The 23,348-nt window shown below is 45.6% G+C and overlaps 2 protein-coding genes across 6 annotated transcripts in view; both read left to right on the forward strand.

Moving 5' to 3' along the window:
* Positions 1-14,446, forward strand: part of DOCK3 (dedicator of cytokinesis 3) — a 211,569-nt gene extending 197,123 nt beyond the window's left edge. For 3 of the 5 annotated variants that reach the window (XM_065642384.1, XM_065642386.1, XM_065642385.1), the window contains 5 exons: positions 4,149-4,267; positions 5,189-5,276; positions 8,668-8,790; positions 9,400-9,482; positions 9,973-14,446. In XM_065642384.1, the coding sequence (XP_065498456.1) occupies positions 4,149-4,267; positions 5,189-5,276; positions 8,668-8,790; positions 9,400-9,482; positions 9,973-10,479 (920 nt within the window). In that variant the 3' untranslated portion in view covers positions 10,480-14,446. Of the gene's footprint in view, positions 1-854; positions 1,008-4,148; positions 4,268-5,188; positions 5,277-8,667; positions 8,791-9,399; positions 9,483-9,972 lie in introns of all 5 variants that reach the window. The other 2 variants (XM_065642388.1, XM_065642387.1) reach the window with 2 other exon arrangements.
* Positions 14,447-18,078: 3,632 nt separating this feature from the next.
* MANF (mesencephalic astrocyte derived neurotrophic factor) lies at positions 18,079-23,035 on the forward strand. The gene is made up of 4 exons (XM_065642623.1): positions 18,079-18,258; positions 20,673-20,800; positions 21,564-21,705; positions 22,765-23,035. The coding sequence occupies exons 1-4, from the start codon at positions 18,171-18,173 to the stop codon at positions 22,947-22,949; spliced, it is 543 nt and encodes a 180-aa protein (XP_065498695.1). The 5' UTR covers positions 18,079-18,170; the 3' UTR covers positions 22,950-23,035.
* Positions 23,036-23,348: the final 313 nt, after the last annotated feature.

The raw sequence follows: 23,348 nt of genomic DNA on the forward strand, positions 1-23,348 counted from the left end.
GTACAGGGCTACCATGTCAGGGACACATCCTTAAATGGATGTGCCTCAGCTGGCCTGTGAGGTTTGAATGTTTGGGGGCATTTGGGGGCATTTTGGTGCTCAGAGCGTTTCAGGCTGTTTTCCACTTTAAAAACCCAGTGCTCACAGTGACAGGCTGTGCCAGTCTTCCTGATCTCGATGACTTCACAGCATCACCAGCTTCCCTCTTCACTGGATTCTTTGCTGTTGCTTAGAAACCAAAGTGATGACTGCTACAAAGGATACGGTGCTGATGGATGAGCCAACAGCACCTCCCAGAGATGAGAAATAGACAGTGTCAATGACCACAAATGAGGAAACAGTAAGAGAAGTGTAATGATTTTGAAAAATACTCCAATATATATATCTCTATTTTACTTTTCATTCTTATTAGTGTGTTTTAATAGCCTATGATAAAACATTTTGTCTCTGTAAGTTTTGTTCACTTTTAAGATAGGTGAGCACAGCATTCAGACATTACCCACTGACTGGTGGGATTTCACTCCCAGTAAAGTCCCAGATGCTGTTTGTGTTTCACAGTGTGCAAGTCACTATTCTGGTTATTAAGACACTGCTGTCTGGAATGGAGTTGTTCGTAACAAGAAAAAGCCCTTACACTCAAGTTCCACTGTGTTAATATAGCTTTGTTTTTCTCCTTGGTGATTTTTCCTTCTGATTTGTTTTTTAATTGGGTAACTGATGCTTGTGAAAATGAGAGACCAGTATCATTGGCTGGAGCAAGGTACTTCACAAACATTACATGTGCAGCTCTGCCAATGCACCTCTATCCTTTTTTTTTTTTCTTTTTTTATTTAATTATATTCTTTTTAATTTAGTGCTGGTGAAAGGTGCTGGATTGACAACACTGGAGGCTGAAGCCCTCTATTTATCCACAGAACAGATACAGCATGGGCGGCAGCCGTGCAAGCTTCCCCACGCTGCCCCCACCAATGTGCCTCATCTCTGTCCTGGAGGGACCACCTCTAGAGGTGAGAGGAAAGTTCAGTCACCATGACCCATCCAAACCCTGGCCTTTCTGCTGAGACTGCCAACAAAGCTACGATAGTCACAATGCTACAGTTAACCACTTCTCAGATGGGAAGTACATGAAGGCCAACAATTAATTTCGTACAGGCCACCTAAATTTATCAACTTAGCATCTTTGTCACCCATGGATTTAACCGGAGCATGGTTACCAAGGATTTCTAGGTTTCTGTCAGATATTTAAATGCTTCTCTCATTGATTCAAACAATTACATAGAGCCGAAAAACCACTATCGCATTATCCAGATACTTATACCACCTTCTCTGTTTAACTGCAGAGTCCTTTCTGGAGCTCAGCTACTAGCACTGTTCTGAGGAGACAGCTATCTTTATAATATAGATTAATTCCATTAGTAACCAAAGGAAGCCATGGCCATTTGTATAAAGAATCCAGCAGGAATTTAAATCTTACTTCTAATTCTCCACTTCCAAAAAATTACCCTTTTATTAACGTTTCAAACAGCAACACAAGCAAATTATTTGGCTTGTCCAAAGAAAATAATTTCATGTGAAGGATAGTCATCAAGACAGTAGATTAATGATTTGATCACATCACTGAACAGCAGATTAAAGCAGCAGCCTTACACTAGTTATAATATACACAAGTTAGAGCGAAAGTCTTAAGTGGAATTGTCATCAGAATACAGTAAGAATTTTCTAATTCTGTGCTAAAGACAAAGACATCACTAGTTACTCTTTTTCAGATTCATAAGTATGTGTCTTTCAGTTCGCACCTGGCTCGACCCTTGTATAGCTTCGTCCCTACCAAGAAAGCAACACAGTTGTTGTATGGAGGATCAATAAGAAATTCAGAGTTTGTTTTGGCTTAATTTGAGGTGACTCATGAGGCGCTGCTCTAACCTTACTGGAGTTAAAGAATTATTAAGTTAAAATATGTTAGTTAAGTAGAAATTGTAACGCAAAAAGGCCTGGAAAGAACTAGGCGTGAGTTCATTTTTTGCAGTAACTTCATTTAAAATATGTTTGGGACTCCTCAGATGCACTCTAAAAGCAACTCCCATTTGACACTTGATGACTCACCTCTTAAGGCATCCCTACTGCCTCCTCAACACAGCCCCCTTTTTCAGGTGTAGAAAATGAGTCCCAGTGTCATCTGGCACTTTGCAAGAACCCATTTACGTACATTAAAAACCTCTCTCTTAAAGAAAAAAAGTTATGATTTGGTGCAGGAGCAAACTGTTTTCATAACAGTAACGAAAATGATGAATCAGGAGAAAAGATTGAGTTTGGAATTTAACTACATTAATTTTCAGTTTCATTCCTTAAAACTAATACTTGTCGCAAATGGATTAACACTTTCACAATTAAAAAAAGAAAAACTACCTCTGGCTTCAGCATAGGTTTTCCTTTCTCATTAACAGTATGTACAGTGCTGCACACATCAAGTGTACCAAGCTACAAGCTAAAAGGAATAAACCTATATAAACTGATGGCACAAACAGGTGGTTTGCATCTTGGATATAAAAGAACAAGGATGACAAGATAATAAAAGGGAAAAGTTTACAGTGTGGGTTGTGCTGTGAGGTAGTTCTGGGCACACCTAAAAGTTCCAGTATCTTTGCATTTGTCATGCAGAAACAGGATTATCTGTGATGTGTGAGTAAAAGAGACTCAGCATAAAGCATTAACACTGTGTTTTCCAAGCTGATGTATCTAAGAGCAAATAATGCCGTCTAACTATGTTTCTGTTTCATGTCTGGGGAGAAATGCAGATACTTCACGACTGTTCATGTCAGGGTGGGGGGTGTAGATTAATCTGGGACCTGCCACCCCTGATGGAATTGTTGCCATTGTAGGACCTTATCCTGCATTCTGCTGGACACATTGTTCCTTCCACTGTGTACTGAATATCAGTCCCCAAAACTGCATGTTTGCTTTTGCTGGGGTAAAAGCTGCATTAACCAGCACCAATGCCTTTGCTCATACATTGGAGTGCTGTTCAGGTAACGTGTGTGGTTGTGGAAAGTTTGCAAAAGGGGGCATGTATTCCCCAAAAGCCGGCATGGCTCTGTGATGCGCTGTGTGCTGCCATCTGTTAAGTGCGTGTTTGTGACGCAATGAAATAATCAGTGCACATTAATGCTCACTCCAGCAGCTTCAGAACATCAATTCCTGCCTAATATTGTGTATCCCAATGGATGCGTCTATCAGTAGTATCAGACTTTCGGAAGTCACGAATGGGAATCATGCTTCTAGCAAATACGTTGTCAGCTGTTCCATATCAGAGGCACATTGTTATGTGGCACTCATCTTGAAGGATGAGTCCCAAGTAATTCCACGCACCAGGAAGCTGTTTACATGAAATACCTCAATATCTTAAATGACAACTACACAGATAACTAATAGTTAAGTCAAGCACATTCCTACTATTAACTTTAAGCATTGGTAAATGTCCTGTTGTCATAAAATGGCTCAGTATACCAGCACACTCGGTGGTAATCATCCATTACCCAGTGGCATTATAAGCAAAGTGCCACTCACATTTATAGACAGTTCTTTTATTGTTTTTTTTTTTGCTTTAACAAAGAGGAAGCTAACCAAGGTATCACCAACTAACTAAATGGCAACGCCTCAGACTATCTCTACCAGAACTGAGGAATGAAGTAGCTTCCTGCTTTCACTGAATGATGTATCTCAAGCTTTTATCTCTTTCTTCCACATTCAGTTCTAAAATGCACAATTTTATGGCATAACTACACTACTTTATGGGGCAAGGGAGCCTTAGGCACTGTACAGCACGGCTGCAGCCAGTTCCGCACAGATGCCCACTTTTTTGTTTGTTTGTTTTAAGAGGAAGCACTTTGCCACATCCAACTAGGGATGCACACATCTTATATATCTCATGTGGTATGTCCTTAATTGTATATAACAAACCAGTTCTTATTTCATCTTTGTGCTATGCACCACACCAACTCTTAGCTGCTTAGTGGGCTCGGCACCATGTTTTCTTGAGTCCTGTACGATCATCTGTCTGACCAAACTGCAAAGGAGGACTAGATCCCTGGGCATGCGGACACATGGCTGTTGTTTGTCACGTGTACGTGATTATTCTCACTTGTTTACAGGCTCTCCCTCTCTACCAGATAAGTACCGCCACTCTCGGGAGATGATGATGTTGCTGCCAGCCCATCGGGACCGACCCAGCAGTGCCATGTATCCTGCAGCTATCATGGAAAACGGACAGGTAGCAAATCTGATTTCTTTTATGGCAGTTCAACCACCTGAAACTGTGACTTTATTTTTACTATTTTTGACCACTTTAAATTTCCCTCTTCACTTCTGGAAAGCACAACAACTTACTTAGGATCATTTTCAGAGGCAACACAGAACTTTTCATATTCACCCTGTTTGGTAGTCAAGTGATTCAAACTGTAATGACTGTTAAAATTGCAGATAGGCACTGTGAAAATGGAGTCTTCTTACTTCCCGACTTTATCCTATGAGCCTTGATCCACTGCAAGCAGTCATACTACTTTATTTACCTATTTTTCTAGAACTATGGCCATCCTGCATTCAAGCCCCAAAGTTGATTCTAAATAGCTTTACAGTGATTTCCAGAAGTATCAAAAACCATGAGAGGCTGAAATAATATACTGATACAGGGTCTCCAACCTTATCTACTACTTTCTATGGACAAATTGAAAAATTCGGGGCGTGCCTGCATGTAAGCATTTTAATCTGGCCCTGGCACGCACTTTGAAGGGAATCTGCTGATCATGTCCACTTATCTCACTTCAGTTCACCTCAGAGAACTGCCTCAGAGCGTGCAAACTCCGTTCTTTCAAATGAAACCAAAGCAAAGGTAAAGCTCCAGAAGGGCACATCATGCATTCAAGCTGATCATGGGCACAGGACCAGACTAGAACTAGTTGGAAATAACCCCTCGAGGGAACACAAGCAGCATGAACTGTAGGTTCTCAGCACTGTTACACTCCAGAGATCCACTGGTGTTGCACTGCAGCACTCGCTAATGTACACACAGGTTTCCGTGATTTTTTTAGTTAAAACACTTTTGTTGCTTAAAAAAAAATGAACTGAAAGCCCCAGGGTTCTGTGCCAGCTGTAACTTTTTCTTTTAACTTTTCTGTGCTTGCTCCTGTCGTAGCCTCCAAATTTCCAACGCGCCTTCATCCAGCAAATGATTGGACCATGCAAACCTTGCAGTGATCCCAACCTGTCTGTGGCTGATAAAGGTAACTCTTGTTTCCTAGTTGGCATGCATGCCTTCTAAAATATTATTACTCTGGTCACGCTACTGCAAGTAACGAATGGGCTTCTACATTTCCTGGCAGTGTGCATTCTCTCACATTGTTTTCATTAACAGTTTAATTAACTGGGCCTTCTGCCAACCTATAGCCATTTCACATCATTCACAGAAGGGTGGAGTTGCACAAGCCTCTTTATTTCAGAAAGTTGTCTGAGTTTAACATTTTGTCATTGAAACAAAACCTGCAGCCTTTATGAACAGAACTTCCAAAGTGGCAAACGAGAAGTTATCTAAAAGAAGAGTGCAAGATTTGGACCGTATTTTTAAACGAGATATACTGCTTTTTTAAAATACGCATTTATTGTTCAAAATATTAACATTTCTTGTAATCCCTCTCTATTTAAGTTTAGCATTAGTAATGTGTAGTTTTTTTAACTCACTGCTTTGCAAAAATAGGCAGAGACCCTGCAGGAAAAAAAAAAAAAAAAGAAAAGAAAAAAGAGAGGAGGAGTTTGGTGTAACAGAAAAGGAGGAGCTTGCAAAAGGGGTGCCATGGACAAAGCGATGGGCTCAAAAAAATTATTTGAAAGGTAGTATTCTGAAAAAGCAGAAGTGGGCAAAATGCATGAGTCAACATCTGAGACAAGGCTGCCTAAGCCAGCAGCAGCCATGTATATGGCTAGGGAAAACGGTATCTTAAAAGATTTTTGAGGCCAGGAAAGACCATCACAATTCTCTAGTCTGACCTACATAATGCACTCCATTAACTTTTATCAGGATTTTTGTTGCAGTAGCTGTGCCTGAACTAAATTGTATCTTTTTACAGTGTCTAATAAATCAGAATCCACTACTTTAACAATGTGACAGCCTTACAGAGCGGTCCAGATTGAAACCAAAAGCCAACCTACAGTTTTGAATAAATGGCAGAATGATGACTTGCTGACAATAATGAATGATGACAACAGATATTTAAGACTGGGGGGTGAGGGATTAAGAGCTCCATTTTAGCTGTGTTAGTTTGAACTGAACATACGACAGAGGTGGTGAGATCTTTATACTGGACAGGAGAAAGATCTGGGAAGAGGAAGGTAGATAAATTTATTACCTGTCTAGGAAAAATAGTTGAATTTGTATTTGTGGGCGATATTATGCAAAATTGTCATATACAGTGCAAAGAGCTGGGGATTAAAGAGAATCCTCTCCAGAGGCCCAGGGAAGCCATGCAAGACACAGATGATGTTCCATAATTGTTCTTATGGGATGGTGTGATGGGAACCCCAGCTCTTCAACCAGGTTGGTACCATAAATGCAGTTAAGAGGTGTTTTTTGCAGCCCTTGGACCCTCATCACTCTTTGTAAGTCAGGATGCCATGTGCCTTGATTTCTGTTAACAGTCATGGCCTGTGAATTTTCCCACCCCCTTCCTTGCTGTGTCAGAAGCCCTGCTCAGTAATTCTCATGGACAGCAAAGTGACATTAGTCATCCAGAGCAGCACAGTTCAAATGCAGCTTCCCTGCTTATGAAACTTCGCCACTGAGCCACTTCATGCCGTTCTGGAGAGAGATGGGCTAGGAGAGAGCACTAGGAGCTCCCTGGCTGGGTTCATCCCTGAAGTGTTTTGGATCAAACACTGGTTTTAAGAGGCAGCACACATTCTCCAAAATCTTCTGACCTCAGGATGATTTCCAGCATTCCTGAATACTCAAACGGCCTTGAATGAGGGAACACTGACAACGTAGAAATGGATTAGGCACTGGGGTACCATGTTCTCTTCTTGACATTCTTCTGCTGCATCCCAGTGTTTAAAAAAACAAAACACCAAACATAACAGTCATTTTATAGGCCAAGCAAATCAGGTTTTATTCTGTCTTCTCACTTGATGCTGGTATATTGTAGGAGAGACTGGCCTAGCTGACATGGTTATACATCTTGTTTATATTATATTGTTTATATTATATTGTTATACATCTGTTTTAGCCTTCTGACAGTAGCTGCAGTAGTGCAAATTAGAGATCTCTGGTGTATGTACAGGGGTGCTCAAAAAATTCATCCAAAGTTACATTTTTTGTGTTGAGATGGAGCCCTTGATTTCAACCTGTTCTCTGTCAAGATTCTTAGTATCTTTGTATGCCTTTCTCAGTTTGAGAGAGTCTCTAAAAGCAACATTTGTTTTTATATTTTTATGGGGTTTGTTCCATCCTATGAAGCTGTTGCTTTGTGATCTTTTTTACTTTAGGGAATATTAGGTCTTGCGGAGCCTGTGTTCATGCTAACTCATGAACTAAAGAGAGAAAAAAAAATATTCCAAAGTCATTTTAGAAAAGAAACGCACAAAAAATGGCTGCAGGCACTTCAATTAAGGAGAAATCCTCTTCAGAAGTCTAACTCCATGTTTATTTCTCCAGGCTTCCTTTTTCCAAACCAAAGATGGAAAAAGCTATTTTAACCTCAGTTTTCTTTGGTAGGCTCACTGAATTACATTGTTTTCTCTTTCCTTTGCTAATCTGAAGAAATTGCTTATTTGTTTTTAAATAAACATACACTTATTGCATGTCTGTCGTCTCAGAATGAATCAATGCAGTGCGTTTGGAAGGAAGGAATGTGCATCTTAATAATGTTTAAGATTGACAGAATTCTCAAGATCTTGAAAAATGTTCATGTTAGAAAGAAGTAGCTTTTATTTCTATGAGAAACCAAAGTCACAAAGATCATACTCTGTAGCCTTCCTGATCAACAAAAACTTGATCTCTTCAGGTGACTTCATAATATAAGGAGTCCAAACTGCTGCCTTGAAATATTATGTCATCAAAATTTTTTATCAACTCTGTAGCTTGGTAAAATGGGGCTTTAAAATTGTGATTTCCTTGGTAACAAATTGAGGTGTAATTTCCCTCATGTCCTTTATTCGGTCTTCACTTAGCCACTGTGGTGCAGCAACAGCCCTTCCCATGTTTCACGAGGGTTCTTCCACAAGTGCCCTTCTGTTCTGTCATCATTCACCACCAAGCAGAACAGCTCACAACTGAGATCTAGCTGCCGTTCCATCAATGAGATTCCATTTTTACTTGCTGGTTGGCGAAAAAAAAAGACCTAGCAGAATTCTGCTGCTCTTCAAATTTGCTAGAGAGGAGGGGGTCATAGAGGGAGATGGGCAGACTAACACCACAATCACCTAACTCTTGCTTCCTTAACAAAGCAATCTATAAACTTAACGTACTGTAGACTAGATGATGTCTTTTTACACCTTCAATCTTACCATTCACCATGTCCTTAGAATCTGTCTCTTTACTGCTAAAGAGCACCCGGAAAGCCAGTCCTTCTGGCCCCACAAACTCCCTGTTACGTTACCCAAGTTAAATCTGTTTCAATCCTTCAGCTATGCCAGCAGCACCCAGTAGCTGGAGCCTAGACAGCGGAACCCGAGAGGCCCTGCCATTCCTGTCTGCCCACGCTGGGAGCATCTTGGCCCCACCAGTACCTCCCCGAAGCCTGTCCCATGGTAAGGAAATGCCCAGCAGGCCTGCTGCCTAATGCCAGCAGTCATGCACAGATAAATCTAGACCACCTGAAAGCTGACCTTAGCCTTTTTTTTCCCCTGTAAAAACAATCAGAAACCAAAACTCAAAGTCTTTCCTGGTCTGCTAGGTTAGCACTGGACAAGGTTTTCAGTTTATTTTTTTCCAAAATCCTCACATTCTTTTTACAGTCCTTATACTAATATGGACTTGCGTGTATTTTGGGACTAGAATTAGGTGCATGAGTGTTGAAGCTTGGCCTGGCTTCTTGCCAGTGACTATCTCCAGCAGTAATTTAAAGTTACAAAGCTATTAAATGCAACTTCAAATGTTCATTGTTTATGAGCCTGTTGCCTTGCCATGAGATCCTTGATAACAGGGGTGAGTGGAAATCTATCACTGCAGTTAACTTCTCGTTAGCATTTTGTGATGTGACAGATGCACTCCAGGGTTATCTGTCAGCAAAGAAGCCATGGTTGGAGTGGAGTTATCAGCATCTGGAGCTGTTACCTGACATTTCAGAGTCTAAAACCTCAGCTCTTTCACTGCAGTGAGGTAGCACAAGTCTGTTTCTGATCCTTGTCTCCTTCCAGGACACTACTCCCTGCACTTTGATGCCTTCCATCACCAGCTCAGTGATGCTCCTCCGGCACTGCCTGCACGAACGCTGCGCAAGGTAACAAAGAAGTGGCAGGAGAGCAGAGAGGCATGTAGAAGGAAAATAATAGGCTCCTGAAGGCCCCCCCTCCACTCTCACCAAGCAACTTTTGAATACAGGAACACTATTTTTAACATGCTAGTAACTTACACATGAAAAAAAATCCATGGAAAGCTCATCACCTATTCCAGAGTTGAATTCTATAGAATTGTAGGCCTTTCCACTTTCCTTCTTTGCACCATATGCTGTGATTTCAGGTACCCTGATTATCACCTCGGCTACTGTTTGTTTAACAGCTCTGGTGGTATTAAGTGCACTTGTCTGCCCACAAGAGGTACTTCCACACAAGTCAGGGGGGAGGGCACATACAAACCAATAACCACTGACATTTTGAACACAAATGGCACTACACCATTGTTAACATCACTGTCAAAAGCTGAAATGTAGAACAAGATGCAGCATTGCCTCCTTTGTCAATTTTAACCTGGTTTTGTTTTTCTCTGAACAGTCCCCTCTTCATCCTATCCCTGCATCACCCACCAGTCCACAGTCTGGTCTAGATGGAAGTAATTCCACTTTATCCGGCAGTGCCAGCAGTGGTGTCTCTTCCTTAAGTGAGAGCAATTTTGGACATTCATCTGAACCACCTCCTCGCACAGACACCATGGATTCCGTCCCCAGCCAGGCCTGGAACACCGATGAAGATCTAGAGACACCCTACCTCCCTGTCAGGTACAGTCTCTCTGAGCCTGATGTCCTAGAGTCACTCAAATCCCAGCCATGCCGAAGCCACTCTGCTCCATCTGGAGTCATTCCTCAGGACACCATGGACCCCCCTGCGCTACCCCCCAAACCTTACCACTCCCGGCTGCCAAACATGGAGAACGAGGAGGGGATGATAATTGAAGATGATGACAAACACCGCCCATTGCATCGTAAAGTGTCCCAACCAGTAAGTGGTGGGAAGGAGGAGCAGGCCAGGGTAGCATGGGAGCACGGCATCGGTGAGCAGTAGGGACAACTCCGGTAAGCGGCTTGTGTCATCATTCCAGGTCTGACTACAAAGGCGAGAGATAAGGACTCGGAGAACAGCAAACTGATTTTCTATTGCTGCAAGTTTATGTCTGGAGCCCACAAAAGCAACTGGGCCAGCATGGGAGGTCGCTGCTTTCCTTTTTAATTTCTTTTTACACCTTTCTGTTTTTTAACTTTCTGTGCAGTGGACAGTTAATGCCTTCTGCAGTTTCTTAACCACTTCATATGGCGCACAAGCCATAGAGACTTGCAGAAGGTGAAAAATACAATTTTAAGCGGAGGGGGAAGAAGGGGGGAATGTGGCAAGTTGATTTTGAAACTGCTTTCCTCCCAATTCTGAGACGCACATGAGTAGAAGCAGTTGCACTAGGGACTTATTCCTTTGCTGTACAGAAGTGAAAGCTCATTGCTGAAATCAGGGATTCTGTGAACTGTCAGGCTGGAAGGTGCATGAGCTACAGGCAGTGGAAAGATGGCAATTCTAAGAAGAAATTGGCTCTTTTGAGAGCAGGATTGTACATATCTGTGCAGTGATTTCCCTGCATTGGTTCATGGGTGCTGAGGCAATCTAACCAGTGCTGATGCACTGATTTCCAAGATATCATTTCCAAAAAACTCCGCCTCCTTTATTTTTTATGTACTGTTTGATTTCTTAAATTTTGCTTTCACTGGCTAAACCAACCTGCTTTCTCATTGGAACCATATGCTATTCATCTGTGCTACAGGATGAGAGGAAGTTAGTAGCCATTGGAGCTGCAACCTGATTGTAGGCCTTTCCCATGCCCAGCTTTGGGCAGGCTGTTGACACCAGCATTTCTATTCCAGTTCAAAAAGAAAAAAACCCCGCACAACCATGCTGATTTTCTCATGCCACAGCTGGTTGATGACTCAGTAAAGAAAAGATGGCTTAAATGCATCATATCCAACAATCCTTGCCTCAGGGCTGAACATCACAATTTTCACCAACGTCTATTACCCAGGAGCTGAGATTCATTCCCTGGTAACATAATGTCCTCAGTCCCTCCCAAAAACTCGCTGCAGCTGGTGTGCAGAAAGAATCTCCATCTCTCACAGTAGGCAGAAAACATGAAGATTCAAGAAATGCCCAGTATATAGTGTACAGCCTAGAGTCAGGATCTAAAAGGCAACCTGTAAAGAAGAAATGTTTCCTCTTTTGCTTCTTTAGAATGTATAAAGAAGCTTTAAGAGCTTCTTCTCTCTTCTGGAAGGTTGATTTATTTTCTTCTCAGGCAGCAATGCAGCCTCACCCACCCACCTTTTTTTTTTGACAGGCTCCAGGAAGGGCCGAAGAATGTTTAACCGCCCCCCCCCCCCAAGAAACAGAACTATGCAGAGGTGAAGACAGTACAAGCCTACGAACACAAAACAAGCCTTTTAATCAGTAATTTGCTTAGTTCAGTACATGACAAACCAGGAAAAAATGCTGTGGGTAATAGAGCCAAGATCTGTTCTTTGAAAAGAACACTAAGAAATCTTTTATTCCTATTTTCATGTTTTTCAAGAAACTTTCAATCAAGAGAGTATCAAATATTTAATGTTTTTAGATAAACAAGCTATGTTCCTTCCCCTTACCATGCCCATACACATTTTAGCCTTCCATGTAGCTCTTTCCACTTGCAGATTGCAAAGCACACTCCAGAGGGTGGGACCAGACCACCCTTCTCCTTACTACTGAAAAGTCTGAAGCACATTCAAGAGACTTGCCTCCATCATATAAATTACTGTCAGAAACAGGAATAGCAGTCAATCTTCATATTCAATTCTTCCCCTAACCACTGAGTTTCCCATGCTACAAATAGCATAAAGAAGCAAAAAAAGAATTATATCAATCTTTTACAGGTCACCTTTAGCACTACCTCTAATTACAGTGACTGGGCAGAGTACATTGCTTCTGAACCTAAAGATGGTCTGTCTGTACAGAGTCTGGACTCAGCGGCTTTATGAAGGGGATTTTAAGAGGATTTGTTTCTTTTATTTTCTCATGCTCTAGCCCATGCAAAACTAGTAAGTTACAGATTTGTTTCTTAAATGGCCTATTTGGCTGGAACAAAGTCTCTCTTGCTTCCTCTATTTTGTTACTAACATAGGCTGCTTGTAAACATTATAGCCTTCACAATTAAGACAATGATAATAAAACCTGGCCTATAGTGGACATTTCATCTCTAGCAGGAAGAAGAGTTTTGCAATGCTAAGACAAGTCTTAAATGTTAATGAGCCAAGATGGATCTCTGGTATAGAACATGTATGAAATATCAAAATTACGCTTTTGGTAAAGGTAAGTCAAGGTAATTCCTTAGAAATGAGTGAAATATTTTCAGATCTGCTATTCTCTAATCTGATTGATACTCTTCATGTGAAGTTTTTAAGAGAACTATTTGATTCCATCTCACCCACCCCCTTTTTTTTGGCAGGAAGATTAAAAGTAGTGACTTACTGAGCTTCCTTATTGGGAAAAAAAACCCCAACAAACAACAAAACCAAAACCAAACCAAAACACAACAGCATGAGGTCTTGCAAATAAAACTTTGCAAAACTAAGAATGCAACTAACATGGGACATGGCAAACCTGCCCGCTACAGCTCTAATCAGTCTCTCAAAATGTATCATCCTGCCCTGATTAGAGACATTTTACTGCAGCAGTGAGTGCATTTTGGGAGTCTGACATTTCTATGTATTTGTAAGGGTTTGAAGACCAGTCACATGATGGAGACAAATACCCAGTTTATGGCAGGTCCACACAGAGAAGGACAGAATCGATTGCTGAATTTACCAAGTTTAAGCCTCTCTGGAGTTAAATTTCTGTTACTGTTCTGATATCTACCAAGTATTCCATCTCCCTTTTCAGTGCTTGCCTTAAAGGGGGCAGAAGATAGAAAGACCTACTATTAAGATCTTGTGAATGTTGGAATAAATACTTCTTGGACCTAATACTTCTCTGTAGGGTGGGTGTCTTACAGCATAGTACAATTTCAACATCAAGCTCAGTCCTGGAGTAGGTAGAAGCAACAACAGTTGTTGCACTTGCCCCGCAGGATTTGAAGATTCCTTGTATAAACCCAGAGTAACACAATGTTTTCAACAGGACCTTGTCATTCTATGCTTAACTCCAATTCAAACTTAGTATGTACTTGCCTTCATTGGGTTTTCCTTGCGTAACAAAAGAGCATGTGCATTCCGGAGAAAATGGGTGGAATACTGCTACAAATCTCTCCATCGTCAGTGTACCTGCTGGCCCCATCTGAAACAAAATTGAGAAGGGACTACAATAGTAGAAGAAGAGCAATTAAAACAGTTTCTCTGAATCCTACAAATTTGTTTTTTCAACGGCCGAGTTGGTTTTATTACTGTGTGCAAGACTATGATTCTTTTGGGTCTTTTCCTCTGTTTGCTTTTTAACTTACCCTTTTTTAGGTAAGGGATATTGCATATCCCTTCTGTTGGAGAACCAGCCAAAACTGGGGAGGCTGGAAGAGAGCAAGAGCCTTTGGGAAACAAATTATGTGATATTTAAAATTTCCTCTGATCATGCTTTTTTGTAAATACCCCCATTTGAATGCTGTGTATTTGTACAGGAAATTGAGCAAAAAATGTATAGATTGTGATGTCTGACTGGTATTCTGCCCTGTAAATGTGTTTTTAACCTCTGGCATTCTGTGCTTATTTGAAAAAGGCAAAAACCTCTAACCACTTCTCTTTTGTGTATTCATGTTTAAAGTAAAATGAAAACAGCTATCTTATCTATAACGGAAATCAATTAAAAGGAAAAAAATAATTTGTACAAGTGTCCTAAAGGTACTTCATTGTATATATTGTGATAGCATGTTTCCAGAACCAACAAATAAGTGGTGTGAATTTTAGATGTAAATATCTGCCATTTGTTTGAGGTTTCTTTCCCTTATCCATTCACTTGACTGCTGTGATGTGGAATTAAAGATTAATACCTGATATTAAAATGGTACAACTGTATGTTCATTGCTGTCCTCCAGACATGACTTATACAACTCGGTAGGAATTTCATTATAAAGCTTATAAGAGGAGAAATTAAACACAGCCAATAGAGATTCAGCTCTCAAGACTTCTTCACAATTATGCCTCTATTTGTAGACTCTCCTTAACCAACCATGGACACACAGACACAGTGTTCAGAAGGATATATATACACACACTACGCTGCGGTCCTAGCTACAGGTCTTGTCTTTACTATTACGATAGAATTCACATACCACTTCTCCCTTTCACAGGCTTTACTATCATTGCCACACAAATTAAAACAAAATTTGGAACAGTAGCTCCTTCTACTCCAGCATTTGTTCACAGCAGTACTGTACAACATTTTTCCAGCAAACTAACCCAGGTTCACCTCCAGCCTTACAGAACACATCTCATTGCTGTCACAGACTGAAACTGAGCCCCTTTGATCCCCCAGCAGCTCTTCACAGATTTGCCTTCTCAGAGGGCAGAGCCAGCAAAGGTCCAGCCCACAGAGCAGCCTCTTTATGAACATACAGCTTCTGTATTTACATAACTTAAACCTCCCAGCACCAGCATCAGCTAATCCCTGCAGATCTACCAAGCCAAATTAACTCTCCTGCTCCCTAACTGCTGCCCTTGCCCCCTTAGCCTGGACTGGTTGGTTGATTAGCCCAAAGTGAAGGCTCCAGGGAGGGGAGCCCTTAGAGTGGCCTTCTAGTACTTAAAAGAACCTACAGGAAAGCCGAAGGAGTTTTTACAAGGGGAGGTAGTGATAGGACAAGGAATAATGGCTTTAAACTTAAAGAGGGTAGATTTAGATTAAATATAAGGAAGAAATTTTTCCCCATGAGGGTGGGGAAGCACTGGATCAGGCTGCCCAGAGAAGCTGTGGTTGCCCCATCCCTGGAAGTGTTCAAGGGCAGGCTGGACAGGGCTTTGAGCAACCTGGTCTAGTGGAAGGTGTCCCTGCCCATGGCAGAAGGATTGAACTAGATGGCTTTTAAGGTCCCTTCTAACCCAAACCATTCTGTCATTCTACGACCTCTATGAGCCTCCAAATCATCTGCCCTTATGGGGGACTTCAACTTGCCAGACATCAACTGGGAATATCACACAGCTGGCACCAACAGGTCCAGAAGATTCCTAAAACAACTGGACAATAACTTCTTGGTGCAGGTACTAAAGGAACCGACCAGGAAAGGTGCCTTCCTATGTTTGATTCTCACTAACAGAGAGGGTCTCATTGGAGAAGTGGCAACTGATGGCTCCCTTGGACACAGCGACCATGAAGCAGTCAGGTTCAAGATCTTTGCTAATAGGAGGAAAACTGCCAGCAAGACCTTAACACTAGATATGAGGAGAGCACGCTTCAGGCTGCTCAGAGAACTGCTTTGTAAGATTCCCTGGGAAAAAGCTTTTGAAGGCATTGGGGTCCATCAGTGTTGGTTGTCTTTTAAATACCACCTACTAAAAGCACAAGACCAGGCAATTCCAAAATGCTGAAAATCTAGCAGGCGAGGCAAAAAGCCAGCTTGGTTGAGCAGGGATCTTCTTGAAATACAGCAAAAAAAGAAATTACGTGGTCAGTGGAAGCAAGGTCAGGCAACATGGAGAGGACTACACAGATGCTGCTCACCATTGTAGGGGGGAAATTCACACTGCCAAAGCTCAAAATTGAAGCTGGCCAGTACTGTGAAGGACAATAAAAAAGGCTTTTTAAAATATATTAATCACAAAAGGCAAACTAGAAATAACACTGGCCCATTACTTGATGAGCATGGTCACCTTATTAACAGAGACATAAACAAAGCCGAGACATTTAATGCTTGCTTTGCCTCAGTCTTCAACACCAATGATGGACTTGGGGACCCCCATAACCCTGGGTGGGAAAACCATGGCTGTGATAACAATAAACTCCCAATCAAACCTGAACTTGTATGGGATTTGCTAATCCAGCTAGAGTCCCTGCAAGTTGATGGTGCCTGATGAGATTCACCGTAGGGTGTTTAAAGAGCTGGCTGACATCATATCGAGACCGCTGTGATTTTTCAATGCTCCTGGGAATATGGAGAGGTCTCGGATGACTGGAAGCTGGCAAACCTTGTCCCAAACTACAAGAAGGGCAATAGGGATGACCCTGGCAACTACAGGCCTGCCCGTCTCACTTCTGTGCCTGGCAAAATCATGGAGAAGATGGTTCTGGGAGTTATCAAAAAACATCTGAACAACAGCGCAGTCATTGGTCCCAGCCAGCACGGGCTCATGAGGGGAAAGTCTTCCTTGACAAACTTAATTTCATTCTGCGACAAGGTTACCCACCTAGGTGACCATGGGAAGCCTGTCAATGTGATCTTTTTGGATTTCAGTAAAGCCTTTGATACTGTCTCTCAAAGTATCCTCCCGGCCAACATGTCCAGCACACAGCTGGATAAACACACAATGCAGTGGGTGAGCAATTGGCTGACGGGCCGGGCTCAAAGGGTTCTAGTAAATGGGGTCATGTCGGGCTGGTGACCAGTCACTAGTGGGTTCTGCAGGGATCCATCTTAGGGCCAGCGCTCTTCAATGTCTTTATAAATGACTTAGATTCAGGACTTGAGGGATTACTTAGTAAGTTTCCTGATGACACAAAATTGGGAGGAGCTGTCGACACTCGAGGGCAGAGAGGCCCTGCAGAGGGATCCGGACAAATTGGAGAACTGGGCAATCACCAACCGCATAAAGTTCAACAAGGGCAAGTGCCGGATTTTGCACCTGGGACACGGCAACCTGGCTGTACATACAGACTGGGGGACGAGAGGCTGGAAAGCAGCTCTGCAGAGAGGGACCTGGGGGTTCTGGTCGACGGCAAGTTGAACGTGAGCCAACAGTGTCCCTGGCAGCCAAGAGGGCCCCGTGTCCTGGTGCACCCAGCACAGCACGGCCGGCCGGGCGGGGAGGGGGTTGTCCCGCTCTGCTCCGCACTGCGGCGGCCTCGCCTGGAGCCCTGTGTGCAGTTCTGGGCACCACAGGATAAAAAAGATATTAAGCTACCGAAGAGTGTCCAGAGGAGGGCTATGAAGCTGGTGAAGGGTTTGGAGAGGAAGTCGTATGAGGGGCAACTCAAGTCACTTGGTTTGTTCAAGTTTGTTCAAACTCCTACCTTGTTTGAAGATCCGTTTCATAACTACGCTCCTTAGATAAACTTCCTCCTTATTGTGAGGCTCCTAGAGACACCCCGCGCTGTCCGCCTGCTCCCGGGGCGCACTCTGAGCAGCCGCAGCCCGCGGGGGCCGGTCAGCCCGGCCGCAAGGCGCGTACCGACCGCCAACAACGGCGGCGCCGGCCCCGCCGCGCTGCTCCGCGCAGCCCCGCTGCAGGTGTGAGAATCTGCCCCCTTGCAAGATGGCGGCCGTAGGCAACTGTTAGGAAGTGCACGAGGTTTTTCCCTTAACAAAAATGGCAGCTAAGGGAGGCGGAGAAACTCGCCGCGCGCCGGAGTTCCGCCGCTTCCTCCAATCAACGGTCGCCAACTCTCCCGTGGAGGCCGCAGAGCGACCAATAGGAGGAGGCGGCGTGGAAGCCGGGCGGGCAGCGGACCAATGGGGCGGCAGCGGCGGAGGGGAGCCGGTGCGGAGGCGACGGTTGCCGGTGCCGGTGCGGCGGGCGCAGTGCGCGCGGGCTGCCGAGCGAGGCGGGATGCGGGCGGCCCACGGGCTCTGCGCGGCGCTGGCCCTGCTCCTGCTGCCGGCCGGCAGCCGGGCCCTGCGCGACGGGGAGTGCGAGGGTGAGTGCGGCCGGGCCGGAGTGGGGGGCGGGCCCGGCCCGGCCCGGCCCGGCTGGCGGCCCCCGAGCCCGGCGAGGTGAGGCCGGCTGGTGTGCGGGGCCAGGACGCGGTATCGCCCCGCAGCGGCCACGGGACCGGGCTCCCGTCACGCCCCGCCGACGGAGGGCAGTGACAGCGCTGCTGGGCCGGGCCGGCGGGAGCGGTTCCTCCCGGGACCAGAAAAGTCTCCCAAGTGCCGGCGGGCCCTGCTCGGCCGTGGCCCGTCCCAGCCCGGGGCGGTGCGCAGGCGGCAGCCGAGCGGCTCCGGGAGCTGGCGGCCCCGGGAGGCGCGGGGCGGGGCTGGGGCCCGGCCGTCCCGCGGGAGGGCCCGGGACCTCCTCTCGGAGGTGCTGCGGGAAAGTTTTCAACCTCTTTTCAACCGAGTTGGCGGCAGCGCAGAGCTCCCCCGGGAGAGGAGAGCGCCGAGACTGGATCGTCTCCTCCCCGGGCTGGGCGATCCCGCAGCCCCGCGTGTGCCAGCCGGGGCTGGGGGCGCGCTCTGCCCCGGCCCCTCCGCGCCGGGTGGCAGTGCCCGCAGCACCGCAGCAGGGAGCGGCTGCCAGGCAGCACCGGGAGGCAGCGAGTGCGGTTACTCACCTGGACTCCCCCCTTAGTCATCACAGCGTAACCTTTATCTCGGCTTCCTCCTCTGACTGCTGGGGTACGGGGTGTCCTCTCTTTAATGCATAAAACCAGGTGCGGTGCTCAGCTGGTCTGAATCAAACTGGGCGCTTTATGTACCACCTCAACACAAAAGCCTCTGGGGTGGATGCTGTTGAGCTGCACAGCAAATTAAACTGCTCTTGCATGGTGGAACAGAGCAGATTCCACAGGTGAAGCAAGAAAAACTTGAGGTGGGGCTGTAGTAACTGGTTTGGAGTTTGTGGTACTAATGCTCACCCCTTCCTCCTTTTTGTAGGGAGAGAAACAGGAGGAGGGAACATAGTAAATCAAAACTTGCGGCTGCTGTCCCAGCACTAGGTTGGAATCTTGTTTCAACTGTACTGTAGTCATCGGTACCACTGCCTGCAGCGTCTTTATTCTTTCCAAAGGTTTTCACTTCCAAACAGCGCACAGTGGACATCATTGTGTGTCTGTGACTGGAGACAAAATGATGTGAGGTTAATGATCGTGTTGTATGCATACAAAAAATGTTTTCCTAAATGCCCCAGCTTATAATTACTTCTAATTTTAATATAACAACAGTAAATTTCTACTTGGCTTTGTGATGGTCATATTTGATTTCCTATATTTGCCTGTTTCCTGTGCCACTGCTTGTGTTCAGAGTTGAATACAAGTTGCTAATGACAGTAATATTTGCCAATCCCTTCCTGTTGGGGTAAACAAATCACATAAAAGACGTAACTTGTGCCTTTCCTCTAGACACAGGCCAGTGCCTGGTACTTCTCTCACACCTGGAAGGTGTGAGAATCCCCAGGTCCTGCTGCAGGAATTGGTGGGGCCACAGAGCTCTTGGTCCAGGCGATGCTGATGTTCACAGGCAAGTTGTGTGAGCAGCAGAATGAGGGAAATCGGACACTCGGCAAACTCGCAGTGTCTCCCTCGGTCGCCCTCTCGCGCAGACCCTGTGTGCTGCGGTAACCGTAGCTGTCTGCCCTAGCCTGGAGGGTATGCGGAGGGACAGCTGCCAAAAGGATGGTGTCATGGCTGGGTTTTATGTGCCCTCCCCACAGGCAGAACTTGGATCTGTTCTCTCAGCTGCTGGTGCACTTGTGGGAGTTTCATTATCTTTCAGACTCTTCCCTCTTTCAATCTGAAAGCGATTCAGAACCTTGTGGGAATGAAGAGAGGAGAAACATGCCAAGTGGACGTAGCGTGTGATCGCGTAATTTCTTTTTCTCTTGGAAATAACTTACCTATGAACTGAACCAATTTGATAATCAGTGATATTGTATCACTAAAAACAGCACCTTTGGAGCCTCTAACAGAATTATGTGTAGAGAGTTGGTTTTCAATCAGAACTGGTTTTGGAGCCTGTGGTCTGACAAGTTGCTTCCCAAAGCAGCAAGAATAAGTCAGAAAATTAAGTTTACATTTTTGCATGGGCACTGTTTTGTGCTGTGTCCCTCAGCTGAATCCTGCTGCTCACTCAGGAGAGTGGAGAGAAGCCACTGGACACTTCCATGGATCTGGTTTCTCAGATTGTGAAAAACCCACCAAAAATACCGAGGCATATTGTTGATTCACGTGTGCTCTGAAAGCCTTCCTGAAATACGTGTAAAGTCCTGACTGCTAACGCAGCTTCTAGAAGTTTTGTTCTCCAAATCCTTTATTGTGTGTCCCTACAAATGCCCTCTTCGAGCTGCCACAAGATTACTGCAGTGGGAGATAACTCCATCCATCTTCCCTTCCAGTGTGTGTCACATTCCTGGGAAGGTTCTACCAGAGTCTAAAGGACAATGATGTTGAATTCACACCTGCCAGTATTGAAAAGGAGCTGTTGAAATCCTGCAAAGAAGCAAAAGGCAAAGAGAACCGCCTGGTAAGTAGCAGTAGTCAATGATACCTCTTGAGGGAATAAGTTGTAGAATACTTGGCAAATGAGGGGAAACTAGTGCTTCTGAGTTTGTACGATATGGCTTCCCAGAGGCAGTTCTTCCTAACTCCGTGGCCACAATTGGTCCTGTATTTTTTTATAAGAGAGGAGTTTGACCTCAAAAACAGTCTGTCAGTGGACATCTTACTCACTGAGACTGTTTCTCCCTGTTAGTGAAGCACTGGATATTACAAAGCTTTTATTTGCTGTAGGGCTTCCTGGTCCCTTGAACTGTATTTGAGGTGCTCTATAAGCTGTTAAAATATTTATGCTCTTCAAAGTAAAACCAAGTTGCCTTAACTAAAAACAGAGGCAATCTGCAAATGAAAAGCCCCAAAGAAAAGGCCCTGAACCGCCCCTAACAAGAGAACTGCAGAGAGACACCATCAGAAATGCAGAGGGGTCACGCTTCAGAAAGTCTTTCTCCTTGAATGCAGAAGACTTTATTGTTAATCCAGTTCAATTCTTTAAAAAGTTGGGAAACAAGACAACAACCCTCAACAGCTTTAAAAACAGTGTGATGGGAAACATCTGCTCAGTGCCCTGGGCTCAGAGTTAGGTTTCCTTTTACCTGTCTGCAGCGGTCACTTGGAAGGGTTCTGTAACATTCAACATCTAGCTGCAAAACCAAGTGAGAAGATGGACAGAAAACTCTCCTTTTAGAAGCATTTTTCCATGCATCCTCACCTCATTCTTTTCTTTCCTCTAGTGCTATTATGTTGGTGCCACAAGTGATGCAGCCACCAAGATCATTAATGAGGTATCAAAGCCCATGAGTCATCACATCCCAGTGGAAAAGATCTGTGAGAAACTAAAGAAGAAGGACAGTCAGATCTGCGAACTAAAATACGGTGAGTTGCCAGTGGGAGGGGAAATGCCCATGCTTTTCTGGGGTATGGATCATTTGGAGTAAAACAGCTTGCTAGAACTATGCAGTCCAATGAGGTTGCATGCTGTGGGTGGCTCTCCATGAACACCCTACAGAGTTTTATGGAGACTGTGGGCTACTAAACCTTTTTAGCTTCTGCAGAGCCTCTGATCTGCCGTGAAATAAGTCACTCCCAGGCATATCAGCACTGCTGCGCTCAAATAACTATTTGCAATACTGTATTCAGGAGAGCGTGCTGTAAAGCTCACCCCAGGGAGCAGCCAGGTGTGGCCGGAGATGATCCTGCACACGGGTTCAGCCCTTAGCTAAGCTCTGCACTCCCAGCTGCTCTTGTGTTTGCCAGTAGCAGGTCGATCAACACTTGTTTCACACCTCCTCTGGTGTCTGCTCAGAGCATTCAGCATGCTTTTCTTACACCTTCCTTGACCTCCTGAGTTCCTGGATGGCATACGCTTCCTGAAAAGACTAATCTGAAGATCAGTCTTGGAAATAGCTCCTCCTGACTGCTTTCCTCTATCTCTGCCCTTACATTCTCTCAAGACACCCCTTGAATTGTGGGTCTTCACACTTCTCATTTCTCGTACTAATGTCCTGTTGCTTCCTAAAAAGCTTTTTGTTGTTGCCACTTGCTTGTCTTTCCTCTGAAATCACTCTGCTACCTTTTCTTTAACCAGTGGAAGAGAGAATTAAAGTGTTGTTGCTCATATAACAAAGGACGTTTCAGGGCTATTGTGAAACTCCTACACCCAAGCTGCAACCAAACTTTCTGGCTTCTAATGATGACCTTTAGTGTTAAAAGCCTTATCTGCTGTCGAACGCCTAACTTAGACGTTCCTTGCACCCGCCGGGAGCCCGGCGCCTCTCTCCCTCTCGTCTTCCTCGCCTCCCACACCGGTCTGTGCAGCCATCGGAGCCCTCACCGCCGGGCTCCTCTCTCTCCTCGCCGTCTGCCCCGGCCCGGGCGGAGGGGCTGCAGCCCCGGGGGCGGGCCCGGCTGAGCGCGGCTCTGCTCTCCCCGCAGACAAGCAGATCGACCTGAGCACCGCGGACCTGCGCAAGCTGCGCGTCAAGGAGCTGCGGCGGATCCTGGACGACTGGGGCGAGACGTGCAAGGGCTGCGCCGAGAAGTCCGACTTCATCCGCCGGATCCACGAACTGATGCCCAAGTACGCGCCGCGGGCGGCCGGCGCCCGCTCGGACCTGTGAGGGGGGCTGGCCGGGACGGGCCCGGCGCTGAGGCGGCCGCGGCGCGCGCCCCCCGGCGGCGGCGGCTGAGGCGGCGCGCGCTGTACGGGACGTTCATTAAAGTACAACGGTCTGTACCGGGCGGACACGTGCCGTGTGACGTGATTGCGGGGCAGCCCCACCCCGGGGCGCCCGGGCCCCCCCCCTCCTCCCCTCACGCTCCGGCGGCGGCGCCGGTGCCGCTCGCGCGCACCCTCCACAGGCGCAGCGGGGGGCGGGGCTTTGCCGGGCGCGCACCGACGCCCTCGGTGATTGGGCGTCCTCCGTCACGTGGCGGCCGGCCGGCCCGGAGGCGGGAGGCGCTCTGGCGTCACGTCGCTGTGCGGCGCCATCGCGCTCCTGACGCCGCCATGCGGCGGG

Source organism: Caloenas nicobarica, chromosome 11 (assembly GCF_036013445.1).
Source record: "Caloenas nicobarica isolate bCalNic1 chromosome 11, bCalNic1.hap1, whole genome shotgun sequence".
Classification (NCBI taxonomy): domain Eukaryota; kingdom Metazoa; phylum Chordata; class Aves; order Columbiformes; family Columbidae; genus Caloenas; species Caloenas nicobarica.